This window comes from Oncorhynchus masou, chromosome 19 (assembly GCF_036934945.1).
Source record: "Oncorhynchus masou masou isolate Uvic2021 chromosome 19, UVic_Omas_1.1, whole genome shotgun sequence".
Classification (NCBI taxonomy): Eukaryota; Metazoa; Chordata; class Actinopteri; order Salmoniformes; family Salmonidae; genus Oncorhynchus; species Oncorhynchus masou.
The window spans coordinates 10,451,420-10,468,041 of record NC_088230.1 but is presented as its reverse complement, the minus strand read 5'-3'; the positions used below and the strand labels follow the sequence as shown (position 1 = coordinate 10,468,041).

The following is a 16,622-nucleotide window of genomic DNA, read 5'->3' as shown; positions in this document are numbered from 1 at the left end:
TTCATACTCATCTCATATGTATATACTGTACTCAATATCATCTACTGTATCTTGCCTATGCTGCTCTGCACCATCACTCATTCATATCTTTATGTACATATTCTTTATCCCCTTACACTGTGTATAAGACATTTATTTTGGAATTGTTAGTTAGATTACTTGTTGGTTATTACTGCATTGTCGGAACTGGAAGCACAAGCATTTCGCTACACTCGCATTAACATCTGCTAACCATGTGTATGTGACAAATAAAATTTGATTTGATTTGATTTGAGATGGTTCAGATCCTTTCTTCTTTAAGGTTACCTTTCTTCTCTCACCTTTTCAATCTCTCTCACCTCTCTGGGGAGGTTCCCAGTGCTTGGAAGGCAGCCACAGTGCATCCTTTATTTAAAGGGTGAGATAAAGCTGATCCTAACTGTTATAGGTCAATTACTAACTTGCTATGTTTATCAAAAGTGTTGGAAAATCTTGTCAATAATAATAACTGACTGTCTTTCTTGATCTATAGTCTATAGTATTTTCTCTGGTATGCAATCTGGTTTCTGCTCAGGTTATGGATGTGTCCCTGCAACCTTAAAGGTCCTAAATGATGTCACCACTGCCCTTGAATCTAAGCAATGTTGTGCTGCTATTTTTGTTGACTTGGCCCAAGCTTATGATACAGTAGACCATTCCATTCTTGTGGGTCTTAAGAAGTAATGCTGTCTCTGAGGGGTCTTTGGCCTGGTTTGTTAATTACCTCTTTCAAAGAGTGCAATGTGTAATGTCAGAACATCTGCTGTCTCAGCCACTGCCTGACACCAAGAGAATACCCCAAGGCTCGATCCTAGGCTCTTCTCGATTTACATCAACAACATTGCTCAGGCAGTCAGAAACTCTACTCATCCATTTATATGCAGATGATACAGTATTTGGTGTTAAACACTATAAAAAAGCTTTCATAAAGTCTAATAATTTTTCTCTCCCCTTAACCTTGCTCTAAACAGCTCCAAAACAAGGCTCAACTGCAGAAGGTTAAATCTAGGCTTTGTTTCCTCTATTGTAATCGCTCCTCTTTCACCCCAGCTGCCAAACTAACCCTGATTCAGCTGACCATCCTATCGATGCTAGATTACAGAGACATAATTTATAGATTGGCAGGTAAGGATGCTCTCGAGCGACTAAATGTTCTTTATCATTCGGCCACCAGATTTCTCACCAATGCTCCTTATAGGACACATCACTGCACTCTATATCAAATCAAATGTGTTTAGAAAGCCCTTTTTACATCAGCTGATGTCACAAAGTGCTCATACAGAAACCCAGCCTAAAACCCCAAACAGCAAGCAATGCAGATGTAGAAGTACTTTATACTCCTCTGTAAACTTGCCATCTTTGTATACTCGGCCCAAGACCCACTGGTTGATGCTTATTTATAAAACCCTCTTAGGCCTCACTCCCCCCTATTTGAGATACCTACTGCAACCCTTCATCCTCCTCATACAATACCCGTTCTGCCAGTCACATTCTGTTAAAGGTTCCCAAAGCACATACGTCCCTGGATCGCTCCTCTTTTCAGTTCGCTGCAGCTAGCGACTGGAACGAGCTGCAAAAAACACTAAAACGTGCTGGATTTATCTCCTTCTCTTCAATCAAAGACTCAATCATGGACACTCTTACTGACACTTGTGGCTGCTTTGAGTGATGTATTGTTATCTCTACCTTTTTGCCCTTCATGCTGTTGTCTGTGCCTAACAATGTTTGTCCCATGTTTGTGCTGCTGCCATGTTGTGTTGTCATGTTGTGTACGATGTTGTTGTCATGTTCTGTTGCTCCCATGCTGTGTTGTCATGTGTTGCTGCCATGTTGTGTTGTTGCCTTAGGTCTCTCTTTATGTAGTGTAGTGGGATCGTGATGTGTGTTTTATCCTACATGTATTTATTTATTTTATTTTTCCCATCCCTGCAGGAGGCCGTTTCCCTCTTGGTAGACAGTTAGTGTAAATAATAATTTGTTCTTAATTGACTTTTTTTTTTTTTATTTTTTTTTTTTACCTTTATTTAACCAGGCAAGTCAGTTAAGAACAAATTCTTATTTTCAATGACGGCCTGGGAACAGTGGGTTAACTGCCTGTTCAGTGGCAGAACGACAGATTTGTACCTTGTCAGCTCGGGGGTTTGAACTCGCAACCTTCCGGTTACTAGTCCACCGCTCTAACCACTAGGCTACCCTGCCGCTTTGTCTAATTAAATAAAGGTTAAACAATTCAAATAAATAAAATTCACTTTGGATTTAGGAACTCCATTTGTGAACATTTTGTGTATTGATGGGCTCATAGCAGGATTCTCTTACATTTGAATAGCCTGGGCTTCCCGAGTGGCACAGCGGTCTAAGGCACAGCATTGCAGTGCTGAGTCGTCACTACAGACTGTAGGTATTGCAAGAGGGGAAACATGAGTCATTTAGCAAACCACTGCACAGAAGGAATAGTAAAGATGTGAAAATAAGGCACAAAGCCTTTTGAACCCCTGAGATGAAAGAAACTACAGACTCCAACAGGATGAGTCAATTTTCACATAGACCACTTCCCTTTCCCGATAACGATGGAACTTAGGCCCAGCGTCGTCCGGGTTAGTGGAGGGTTCGGCCGGCCGGGATGTCCTTGTCTCATCGTGCTCTAGCGACTCTTTGTGGCGGGCCAGGCAACTCCAAGCTGACTTCGGTCGTCAGTTGGATGGTGTTTCCTCCAACACATTGGTGCGGCTGACTTCTGGGTTAAATGAGCAGTATGTCGAGAAGCAGTGTAACTTGGCAGGGTTATGTTTCGGAGAACACATGTCTCTCGACCTTCGCCTCTACCTGATCTACCAATTGGACACCACGAAGAAGGGGTGAAAAAATGTAAGATATGAATAGCCTAAGAGACCAGGGTCTGAAACGTAAAAAATATTTTCACATGACTCTCCCCTTGTACTGAAAAAAAAGCAGAAGAAAACCATCCCAACCGCGAAGCACGGGGGTGGCAGCATCATGTTGTGGGGGTGCTTTGCTGCAGAAAGGACTGGTGCACTTCACAAAATAGATGGCATCATGAGGTAGGAAAATAATGTGGATATATTGAAGCAACAAATCAAGACATCAGTCAGGAAGTTAGAGCTTGCTCGCAAACGGCCAATGACCCAAAGCAAACTTCCAAAGATGTGGCAAAATGGCTTAAGGACAACAAATTCAAGGTATTGAAGTGGCCAATCACAAAGCCCTGACCTCAATCCTATAGAAAATTTGTGGGCAGAACTGTGGGCCTACAAACCTGACTCAGTTACACCAGCTCTGTCAGGAGGAATGGGCCACAATTCACCCACCTTATTTTAAGAAGCTTGTGGAAGGCTACCCAAAACATTTGACCCAAGTTAAACAATTTGAAGGCAATGCTACCAAATACTAATTGAGTGTATGTGAAATTCTCACCCACTGGGAATGTGGTGAAAGAAATAAAAGCTGAAATAAATAATTCTCTGTACTATTATTCTGACATTTCACATTCTTAAAAAAGTGGTGATCCTACCTGACTTGTAACAGAACAGTCGCTGTTTGCTTGCAAATAACTACATCTGAGACATCATATGACTGATTATAAGCATTGTAGCCTAATTTCAAAAGTTACCTTTCCACCCTAGACAGAGGACTTAAGCAAAAAAAAATATCCTTAACTGCTGGCTACTCTTCCTTGGCGTAACCCAACAAGAGAAGGTCCCAAGTGCATCACTCAGAGCTGCCTGGGTCTAAATATCTTTTCTTTTAAAGAATGTGAATAGGCCTAGCTCAACTGATAGCGTCAGAATTGTAGGCCTATTCAATGACTTGTCAAAAAAAACTACAAATTATTACTCGGCTAAAGAACTTTGTAGCTCAGCATCGTAGCTGAATTTCATAGACACGAACTAAAGACATCCCCATATGCATCAGAGTCACGTCTGTCTTGTGCATTTTTCAGCAAATTTCTAGCATAAACCATTGCGGAGGAAAACATTGTTATAGACAGCATTATATAATCAGAATTAAAATTCTAAAGCTGAAAAGGGATATGCTTTTTGCCGTTGTCTTTTTCAAAAAGTAGGCTATGGCATACCCTTACATATGCCTACCCTCTCAATTTGAGCACTGGTTTTAACAGACCAAACCCTTCACGGACACAGGAACACTAAATATACAAAAGTATGTGGAAACCCCTTCAAATGAGTGGATTCAGCGATTTGAGCCACACCTGTTGAAATAGAGCACACGGCCATGCAATCTCCATAGACAAATTAATCTCCATTAACAATTTAATGGCCATACTGAGGAGCTCAGGGACATTCAATGTGGCACTGCCATAGGGTTTCCACTTTTCCAACAAGTCAGTTCATCAAATTTCTGCCCTTGCTAGTGTGCGTAAAAATCGTCTGTCTGTCACGATCTGTTGTAATCATACTCAGACCAAAGCGCAGTGTGGAATTGGTTCGACATCTTTTTATTTTAAGGAGAACCGAACAACAAAACAATAAAGAATAAACTACACGTGACGTTCTGTAGAGCTCACAGGCATCAACACAAAAACAAGATCCCACAAAAACCCAGTGGGAAAAGGTTGCCTAAATATGATCCCCAATCAGAGACAATGATAGACAGCTGCCTCTGATTAGGAACCATACCAGGCCAACGTAGAAATACAAAAACTAGAGTACCCACCCTAGTCACACCCCAACCTAACCAAATTAGAGAATAAAAGGCTCTCTAAGGTCAGCGTGTGACACTGTCCTCGGTTGCAACACTCACTACCGAGTTCCAAACTGCCTCTGGAAGCAACGTCAGCCTAAGTATTGTTCGTCGGGAGCTTCATGGCCGAGCAGTCACACACAGTACTAAGATCACCATGCGCAATGCCAAGCATGGGCTGGAGTGGTGTAAAGCTTGCAGCCATTGGACCCTGGAACATTAGAAACGCGTTCTCTGGAGTGATGAATCACGCTTCACCATCTGGCAGTCTGCCGGACGAATCTGGGTTTGGGGGATGATACCTGCCCCAATGCAAAGTGCAAACTGTAAAATTTGGTGGAGGAGGAATAATGGTTGGGGGCTGTTTTTCATGGTTCGGGCTAGGCCCCTTAGTTCCAGTGAAGGGCAGTTTTAATGCTACAGCATACAACGACATACTAGACGATTCTCTGATTCCAACTTTGCACAGGGCCCTGATCTCAACCCAATCGAACACCTTTGGAATTAATTGGAACAACGGTTGTGAACAAGTCTAATCGCCCAACATCAGTGCCTAACCTCACTAATGCTATTGTGGCTGAATGGAAGCAAGTCCTCGCAGCAATGTTCCAACATCTAGTGGAAAGCCTTCCCAGAAGAGTGAAGGCTGTTATAGCACCAAAGGGGGGACCAACTCCATTTTAATGCCCATTATTTTGTAATGAGATGTTCAATGAGCAGGTGTCCACTTTTGGTCATGTAGTGTAATTAATGAATGGTGACACTATGAGAGGAATTGGACAAAATATTTATGGATAGCCTATAATTTAGACTGTCAAACAGGTAGGCCTACATTTCTATTTCTTAAATAGGAAGAAATAGGCTCCAATACAAAGTCCTCTAGTTGTTAGTTAATTTGATTTAAAATGAAGACTGCTGAAATGAATTACTCGAATTAGGATAATTTCAGCACCATGTGCTGTCTACCTCCCGATTCTTGTGCCAGTGTGATGAATATGAGCTCTGAGCTGACGGCGGGCAACCCATGTGGAGACTGTGGCACAGGCTGGTGATGTGGAAAGTACCAAGAAAAACTGATAGGGGAGGTGCATGCAAGCAGATGGTCAAAGTTGGCTAGGATAGAATAAATTATATATGAAAACCTGCAAAATTGTGAATGCAAACCAGGCAAAAAAACGCACTACCCCACCCTATCCCCAATAAAAATCCACACAAACCTCCCCAAAGCAACAAAAAATGATATCCCCCTCACCTATCACCCTATTTTATTTTATTTTTGCATTCATCCATTATAGTTAGTATAGCGGGAAGTTTTATTGCAAGATATACACTCAAGGGTATGGACACAGACACTGGCGAGAGTCACGGCTCATTTAATTTCCCCACTGCTGCAGTACAATACAGTACAGCAGCATCTCCCAAGAAATGCCCTAGCAGGGACTGCAGAGTCCATTAGGGATTTTTGCTTATAAAAGCATAATCAAATTTCCCAGCACCCTGATGTTTAGGCTAAATCAATGGAGCAAGAGACCCATTTGGCATGACCTTGTCTGAATTTGTCCAGAGAGAGGCCGCTTTAAGAAATCAATGAGAAGAATGAGCAATGCTTTTGAAACATGAGTCACAGAGTTTCTAAATCCAGAGGTGCAACATCGCAAGGCTTCCGTGAATGCTTCCGAAACTGACCAAACAGACTTCATTGGGAAGTCAATGAGAGAAGTGAAAAATTATTTTAAAAACTAAAGGCACAACCTAGATTCGATCCATGGTGTTAAGTAGTTGAACTTGTTATTACTCCAACCTCCTGAAAGTGACAAACTGTCACGTTTACATTTTCGTCAAAAAAACAACTTCATATCGAAGGAGTGCTTTTGATTTGATGGCCTGCACATGCGCAGTTCGGCGCGAGATGACCGTTAAACCCGATTTATGAGTTTCTACGAATGAGATTAGATGGTCAAAAAAGAAATGCTTTAGCCTGAAAAAAAGTATTTGTTTGTCTGTTTGTTTTCGCTGGGTCTATTTCTTGCCAATGAGGAAGTGTGTTGAAACTATAACTGACAATACTGTGGCTCCCCTCTCCATTTCCTTCCCAGAAGCAATGTTTCAGAACTATCCCTCTCCCACTTTCTGAGATTAATGTTATGGCCTCATGCCCTGCTTTTGCAGCCCACATTTTTTGTTTATCTCCCCATGATAAGCACCAGCAGATGTTTTTCTTGAGTTCCACTTTGTTCTGTATTTCAATTCATCTGAATAAACATATATGTTACAATCAATCAGTCATGGACAGAGGAGAGAGCAGCGCACAGCAAAACGGGGCTATTCATCATGATAAATGTCTATTTGGGTGGGGCAGGGTAGATGTCTGTTGAGTGGGGGGGGGGGGGTAGAAGCTATTGGCCAGTGTTAGTTTTTGCCATGTTGCTCCTGCCTGTACTGCCCGCGTCCAAGTGATGGAAGTGGGGAGAACATGCCGTGGCTCTGGGGGACAGGATGAATTTCTTCAGCCTCCTGAGGTTTACTGCAGTGGGATAAATCAGGGTCGCGCAGAATGTTTCTTGGTAGTCTTAAACAAACCTACTGTGAAACAAATCAAATAAATTTGTATTGGTCACATACACATATTTAGCAAATGTTATTGCGGGTCTAGCAAAATGCTTGTCTTCCTAGCTCCATCAGTGCTGTAGTATCTAACAATTCACAAAAATACACACAAATCTCAAGGTAAGAGAGAAATATGAAATAATAAGAAATAAATAAGAAATATGTAAATATTAGGACGAGCAATGGTCGAGTGGCATTGACAAGAATACAGTATAATATTGTATATAAACTCAGCAAATGAAAATAAATGTCCTCTCACTGTCAACTGCTTTAATTTTCAGCAAACTTAACGTGTAAATATTTGTAAAAACACAAGATTCAACAACTGAGACATAAACTGAACAAGATCCACAGATATGTGACAAACATAAATGGAATAATGTGTCCCTGAACAAAGGAGGGGTCAAAATCAAAAGTAACAATCAGTATCTTGTGTGGCCACCAGCTGCATTAAGTAGTGCAGTGCATCTCCTCCTCATGGACTGCACCAGATTTGCCAGTTCTTGCTGTGAGATGTTACCCCACTCTTCCACCAAGGCACCTGCAAGTTCCCGGACATTTATGGGGGGAATGGCCCTAGCCCTCACCCAGGAAATCACACACAAAACGAGCAGTATGACTGGTGGCATTGTCATGCTGGAGGGTCATGTCAGGATGAGCCCGCAGGAAGGGTACCACATGAGGGAGGAGGATGTCATCCCTGTAAAGCACAGTGTTGAGATTGCCTGCAATGACAACAAGCTCAGTCCGATGATGCTGTGACACACCGCCTCAGACCATGATGGACCCTCGACCTCCAAATCGATCCCGCTACAGAGTACAGGACTCGGTGTAACGCTCATTTCTTCGACGATAAACGCGAATCCAACCATCACCCCTGGTGAGACAAAACTGCGACGCGTCAGTGAAGAGCACTTTTTGCTAGTCCTGTCTGGTCCAGCGACGGTGGGTTTGTGCCCATAGGCGAAGTTGTTGCAGGTGATGTCTGGTGAGGACCTGCCTTACAACAGGCCTACAAGCTCTCAGTCCAGCCTGTCTCAGCCTATTGCGGACAGTCTGAGCACTGATGGAGGAATTGTGCATTCCTGGTGTAACTCGGGAAGTTGTTGTTGCAATCCTGTACCTGTCCTGCAGGTGTGATGTTCAGATGTACTGATCCTGTGCAGGTGTTGTTACACGTGGTCTGCCACTGCGAGGACGATTAGCTGTCCGTCCTGTAGCGCTGTCTTATGCGTCTCACAGTACGGACATTGCAATTTATTGCCCTGGCCACATCTGCAGACATCATGCCTCCTTGAAGCATGCCTAAGGCACGTTCACGGAGATGAGCAGGGATCCAGGGTGTTTTTCAGTCAGGAAAAGGTTAGAGTCGCTGTCGTGCCTTCTTCACTACAGTGTCGATGTGATTTGCCAATTTCAGAAAATTTCTCCACAGCATCCCTGTTGATGATTATATGGGCACATCTAAAATCATTGCCAACCTTGATAAAGATTTGCAAAAAAGACTGTATAAAATCAATATTACAAATACAGAGCTATATTGTATGCTCCAAAAAAAAATCACGTTCTTTTATACTAACACAATTTCTCAGAGATAATTTTAAATGTTCAAAAAAATGTGCCAGAGTGATTGGCACCCCTGTTTTCAATACTTTGTGCACCCCCTTTGTGTTCCCCCATTTGTGCACCCCCTTTGTGTTCATGGCCAGCATATTACATGGACCTGAATGGCCAGCATATTACATGGACCTGCATATTACATGGACCTGCATGGCCAACATATTACATGGAACTGCATGGCCAGCATATTACATGGACCTGAATGGCCAGCATATTACATGGACCTGCATATTACATGGACCTGCATGGCCAACATATTACGTGGGCCTGCATGGCCAGCATATTACAAGGACCTGCATGGCCAGCATATTACATGGACCTACATGGCCAGCATATTACATGGACCTGCATGGCCAGCATATTACATGGACCTACATGGCCAGCATGTTACATGGACCTGCATATTACATGGACCTGCATGGCCAACATATTACATGGAACTGCATGGCCAGCATATTACATGGACCTGCATATTACATGGACCTGCATGGCCAACATATTACATGGACCTGCATGGCCAGCATATTACATGGACCTGCATATTACATGGACCTGCATGGCCAACATATTACAAGGACTTGCATGGCCGGCATATTACTTGGACCTACATGGCCAGCATATTACATGGACCTGCATGGCCAACATATTACATTGACCTGCATGGCCAGTATATTACATTGACCTGCATATTACATGGACCTGCATGGCCAACATATTACAAGAACCTGCATAGCCAGCATATTACATGGACCAGCATGGCCAACATATTACATGGACCAGCATGGCCAACATATTACATGGACCTGCATGGCCAGCATATTACATGGACCTGCATGGCCAGCATATTACAAGAACCTGCATAGCCAGCATATTACATGGACCAGCATGGCCAACATATTACATGGACCAGCATGGCCAACATATTACATGGACCTGCATGGCCAGCATATTACATGGACCTGCATGGCCAGCATATTACATGGACCTGCATGGCCAGCATATTACATGGACCTACATGGCCATCATATTACATTGACCTGCATATTACATGGACCTGCATGGCCAACATATTACAAGGACCTACATAGCCAGCATATTACATGGACCTGCATGGCCAACATATTACATGGACCTGCATGGCTAGCATATGACATGGACCTGCATGGCCAGAATATTACAAGGACCTACATATTACATGGAGCATATTACATGGACCTGCATGGCCAACATATTACAAGGACCTACATGGCCAGCATATTACATGGACCTGTATGGCCAACATATTACATGGACCTGCATGGCCAACATATTACAAGGACCTACATAGCCAGCATATTACATGGACCTGCATGGCCAACATATTACATGGACCTGCATGGCCAGCATATGACATGGACCTGCATGGCCAGAATATTACAAGGACCTACATAGCCAGCATATTACATGGACCTGTATGGCCAACATATTACAAGGACCTACATAGCCAGCATATTACATGAACCTGTATGGCCAACATATTACATGGACCTGCATGGCCAGCATATTACATGGACCTGTATGGCCAACATATTACATGGACCTGTATGGCCAACATATTACATGGACCTGCATGGCCAGCATATTACATGGACCTGCATGGCCAGCATATTACATGGACCTGTATGGCCAACATATTACATGGACCTACATGGCCAACATATTACAAGGACCTGCATGGCCCGCATATTACATGGACCTGTATGGCCAACATATTACAAGGACTTGCATGGCCGGCATATTACTTGGACCTACATGGCCAGCATATTACATGGACCTGCATGGCCAACATATTACATTGACCTGCATGGCCAGTATATTACATTGACCTGCATATTACATGGACCTGCATGGCCAACATATTACAAGAACCTGCATAGCCAGCATATTACATGGACCAGCATGGCCAACATATTACATGGACCTGCATGGCCAGCATATTACATGGACCTGCATGGCCAGCATATTACATGGACCTGCATGGCCAGCATATTACAAGAACCTGCATAGCCAGCATATTACATGGACCAGCATGGCCAACATATTACATGGACCAGCATGGCCAACATATTACATGGACCTGCATGGCCAGCATATTACATGGACCTGCATGGCCAGCATATTACATGGACCTGCATGGCCAGCATATTACATGGACCTACATGGCCATCATAATACATTGACCTGCATATTACATGGACCTGCATGGCCAACATATTACAAGGACCTACATAGCCAGCATATTACATGGACCTGCATGGCCAACATATTACATGGACCTGCATGGCCAGCATATGACATGGACCTGCATGGCCAGAATATTACAAGGACCTACATAGCCAGCATATTACATGGACCTGTATGGCCAACATATTACATGGACCTGCATGGCCAACATATTACAAGGACCTACATAGCCAGCATATTACATGGACCTGCATGGCCAACATATTACATGGACCTGCATGGCCAGCATATGACATGGACCTGCATGGCCAACATATTACAAGGACCTACATAGCCAGCATATTACATGGACCTGTATGGCCAACATATTACAAGGACCTACATAGCCAGCATATTACATGGACCTGTATGGCCAACATATTACATGGACCTGCATGGCCAGCATATTACATGGACCTGTATGGCCAACATATTACATGGACCTGTATGGCCAACATATTACATGGACCTGCATGGCCAGCATATTACATGGACCTGCATGGCCAGCATATTACATGGACCTGTATGGCCAACATATTACATGGACCTACATGGCCAACATATTACAAGGACCTGCATGGCCAGCATATTACATGGACCTGTATGGCCAACATATTACAAGGACCTGCATGGCCAGCATATTACATGGACCTGTTTGGCCAACATATTACAAGGACCTGCATGGCCAGCATATTACATGGCCAGCATATTACATTGACCTGCATATTACATGGACCTGCATGGCCAACATATTACAAGGACCTAAATAGCCAGCATATTACATGGACCTGTATGGCCAACATATTACAAGGACCTGAATGGCCAGCATATTACATGGCCAGCATATTAAGAGGACCTGCATATTACATAGACCTGCATGGCCAACATATTACATGGGCCTGCATGGCCAGCATATTACATGGCCAGCATATTACATTGACCTGCATATTACATGGACCTGCATGGCCAACATATTACAAGGACCTGCATGGCCAGCATATTACATGGACCTGCATGGCCAGCATATTACATGGCCAGCATATTACATGGCATGGCCAGCATATTACATGGCCAGCATATTACATTGACCTGCATGGCCAGCATATTACATGGACCTGCATATTACATGGACCTGCATGGCCAACATATTACAAGGACCTGCATGGCCAGCATATTACATGGACCTGCATATTACATGGACCTGCATGGCCAACATATTACATGGGCCTGCATGGCCAGCATATTACAAGGACCTGCATGGCCAGCATATTACATGGACCTACATGGCCAGCATATTACATGGACCTGCATGGCCAGCATATTACATGGACCTGCATGGCCAGCATATTACATGGACCTGCATGGCCAGCATATTACATGGACCTGCATGGCCAACATATTACATGGACCTGCATGGCCAACATATTACATGGACCTGCATGGCCAGCATATTACATGGACCTGCATGGCCAGCATATTACATGGACCTGCATGGCCAGCATATTACATGGACCTGCATGGCCAGCATATTACATGGACCTGCATGGCCAGCATATTACATGGACCTGCATGGCCAGCATATTACATGGACCTGCATGGCCAGCATATTATATTGACCTGCATGGCCAGCATATTACATGGACCTGCATGGCCAGCATATTATATTGACCTGCATGGCCAGAATATTACATGGACCTGCATGGCCAGCATATTACATGGACCTGCATGGCCAGCATATTATATTGACCTGCATGGCCAGCATATTACATTGGACCTGCATGGCCAGCATATTACATGGACCTGCATGGCCAGAATATTACATGGACCTGCATGGCCAGCATATTATATTTATTATATTGACCTGCATGGCCAGCATATTACATGGACCTGCATGGCCAGCATATTACATGGACCTGCATGGCCAGAATATTACATGGACCTGCATGGCCAGCATATTACATGGACCTGCATGGCCAGCATATTACATGGACCTGCATGGCCAGCATATTACATGGACCTGCATGGCCAGCATATTACATGGACCTGCATGGCCAGCATATTACATGGACCTGCATGGCCAGCATATTACATGGACCTGCATGGCCAGCATATTATATTGACCTGCATGGCCAGCATATTACATGGACCTGCATGGCCAGCATATTACATGGACCTGCATGGCCAGCATATTACATGGACCTGCATGGCCAGCATATTACATGGACCTGCATGGCCAAAATATTACATGGCCCTACATGGCCAGCATATTACATGGACCTGCATGGCCAGCATATTACATAGGTGTTCATGGCCCGCTGGTAAGACTTTATTTTAATGGTGTTCGTTCACCTGTATTAATCATTACTCCCACATTAATAAACCATTCAAATCAGTATTTTTACACTTTTATGCTTTATAAATACTCTACAAATTTTTTGCGTGACCAGTGGTAGACATTCCAGCGGTACCTGATGCTGAAAATGACCGAGAACAAACATATAATCTGTAAAAGAATAAGAACACAACACAGGATGTTTAAGGATTTTAGGAAACATACTGAGCATTTTAAATAAAATGTGTAAAAATCTAGTTTACTGATATTTACAATTGTGATAGTAGTGATTAAGAAATGACGAGCAAACTGTTAGTAAATGCTTTGTTATAAATAATGTATTTCAGAGCGTTAAACTAAAGGGTTATTCCAGCATGGGTGTTCATGGCCAGCTACCTTGACTGAATGACTGATGTTGTCGAGGAATTGACAGGATGTTACGAGCTCCGAGCCAGTTCCCTGGACATCAGTCACTATGTTCTCAGACATGTTACTTCTGACAGCTCCTCCAGGATTCCTTTCTTTTGTGTGCCAAAATTCTGACATTTTGCTAGGCAATTTGCAATGATTTTGTCAAATTTGTCTCAAAACGCGGGTGGGGGAGCCCTCTTTTTGTAGTGAGGTGATCGGACAGTTATATGAAGGAATATTGTAATGATTTTGCTGTTTTATGCGGTAATAGTGAGGTGATTGGTCAAATTTGCAAGTCCTCAAATATGTGGGGAATTGTTGATTTGCGAGAAGAAAAAAATCTCTAAATCCTGGAGGGACTGTTCTGTCCTTAAGGGGTATAAGACCCTCCTCTGGACAGGTGAGATGGTTTCATCCACTACTGTTGTATAAGGCTACCTGTCTCTCGCCTCAGAGACTCTATCTTCTGAATGTAAGAAAGTGCTTGCAGCTGCTTGAGCGACATGTGTAACAGCGAGAGCCTCAGATACCTAAGGCTTTCAATCTTCTCTCTTTCACTATCTTTCACTCTTCCTCTGTGTTCTGGTTATTTATTTCTCTCTCATCTCCGTGGCTCAGATATGGGGTGGAGTGTCTGTTTGCAGCAGCAGGACAGACTGCTTAAAGAGATAAAGCCAATTACAACTGGCTGTCTGTTAGACGAGAACAGAAACCACAAATGACATCTCCTCGGGAATGAACATAGGAACACGGAAGCCCTCTTTTCCTTTTAGTGGAAATGACCTCATAAAGAACAATCAAACACAGTTTTCTTTCCGTTGCATAGATATTACATGTATGGTGTTGAAGAAAACGCATGTTGATAGCATTATCCCTCCAAATCAATTCAATTGTACCAAAGCTACTAGGTTTTCACCATGCGTTTTTAACACTTGCTCTGTGTTTCTATAGGATGATCCCGGCCTCCAGCAATGCCTTCCTGGTGACCAACCTGGTGTCGGGAACAAAGTACGACCTGTGTGTCTTGGCCGCCTGGGACGACACCGCCACCACCCTGACTGCCACCAACGTGGTGGGCTGTGCCCAGTTCTTCACCCGCGATGACTACACCCAGTGCCAGTCTCTCCACAGCCAGTTCCTAGGGGGCACCATGATCCTGGTGGTGGGTGGCATCATCGTGGCGACGCTACTTGTCTTCATCATTATCCTGATGCTGCGCTACAAGGCCACCGACAATGAGGGGGGTGGCACGGGGGGGATTAGCAAGCTGACCAGCGTTAGTGCCACCCACTCACAGACCAATGGGGGCCGGCTGGGACAGAATGGCATGCCCCTGCCCTTGCCCAAACCCAAGGCCAAAGTAACCATCCAAGACGAGGTGGTGGAGTTTAAATGCGGATCCCTCCAGAGCAGCCTCACCTCCTCCTCTTCCTCGTCGGATGGCTCGATGGTTGGGGGTGGCTCTCACAGCCCCAACAGCACCCTGGCCAACATGTGGAGGCAGGCGGCCCCCTCCAAGCCCCGGGCCAACCTGGACCACCTGCTGGGAGCCTTCAACTCCCTAGAGCTCCGGGCGGGCCAGGCCAGGGGTAGGGGAGACCTGGGGGAGCCATCCTCCAGCAGTAGCACTCTAGTAGCGGGCGGCGATAGGCCCCCCACGGACAGGGAGCCCCTGCTGGGCCACACAATGGACTCACGGCTCAGCCGGGTGCTCATGCTGCCTCTGGACTCCAAGCCAAAAAGAAGCCAGTCATTTGACATGGGGGACTGTATGGATACAAACCGACAAACAGAAAAAGCGATGGCCTCCAGCGCCTCCACGGCCACAACGCCGGTGTGCAGCTACCCCCGGCGCATCAGCAGCATCTGGACTAAGAGGAGCTTGTCTGTGAACGGCATGCTGCTGCAGTGTGACGAGGAGGGTGACATGGGAGGGAGCAAGGGGACCTTCGAGAGCCAAGAGTGGGTCATGGAGAGTACTGTCTAGGAGAGATGGTGACACACTTTACATCTTCTTAAACACTGCCCCAGGAAGGTGGCAATACGCCTAAGTTCTGATAGACCCACCTGTGAGTGGAGAAGTCCCTGCGTCCTCCCTCCTTCCTTGTTTACATGGAATTAATTCATGTTAATCTATTGTGGATCCACCATTGTTATGACAGATAAGTCAAGCTCAAACTACACCTCTCGAACCCCAAATGGGTAAATAGGGTGAAGACGCTCGGTGGACGGAGCTGATTGGTGGAGTGAGGATGTTTTGTGTTTGTATGTGTGTTCTCTACATGGGGGGGGGGCGCACAGTAATGGTCAACCACAAACTACAAGTAAGTCATGTAATGAAACCTAGTGGATTGTGCAATTTGTGTGCGGTATGGAGTCACATGGAAACTCAGAAATTGGAAGCAGGCCTGTTGTTCAAAACGAGGGCCTTAGTTTCTCAGACACAAGGAACGTAAAACAAATCGCTGTATTTGTTGACTTGTAAAATGGCATACCATAAAAGCCACTCTTGTTACTGTTGCTGAGATGTTGGGCCATGCCTCTGGACTATACTACTGCTGCAAGTTCATCTGAAATATGTCATGAATTTTTATATATTTAATTTTGCCGATCAAATACACATTGTCTAATACTGTTCTTCGCCTCTGTACAA

General features: G+C 44.4%; 1 protein-coding gene across 1 annotated transcript in view; it reads left to right on the top strand.

The window, feature by feature from the left end:
- LOC135505794 (leucine-rich repeat and fibronectin type-III domain-containing protein 2-like) overlaps positions 1 to 16,233 on the top strand; it is a 152,516-nt gene extending 136,283 nt beyond the window's left edge. The window contains exon 6 of the mRNA XM_064924936.1: positions 14,921 to 16,233. Within this exon, the coding sequence (XP_064781008.1) occupies positions 14,921 to 15,956 (1,036 nt within the window). The 3' untranslated portion in view covers positions 15,957 to 16,233. The remainder of the gene's footprint in view (positions 1 to 14,920) is intronic.
- Positions 16,234 to 16,622: the final 389 nt, after the last annotated feature.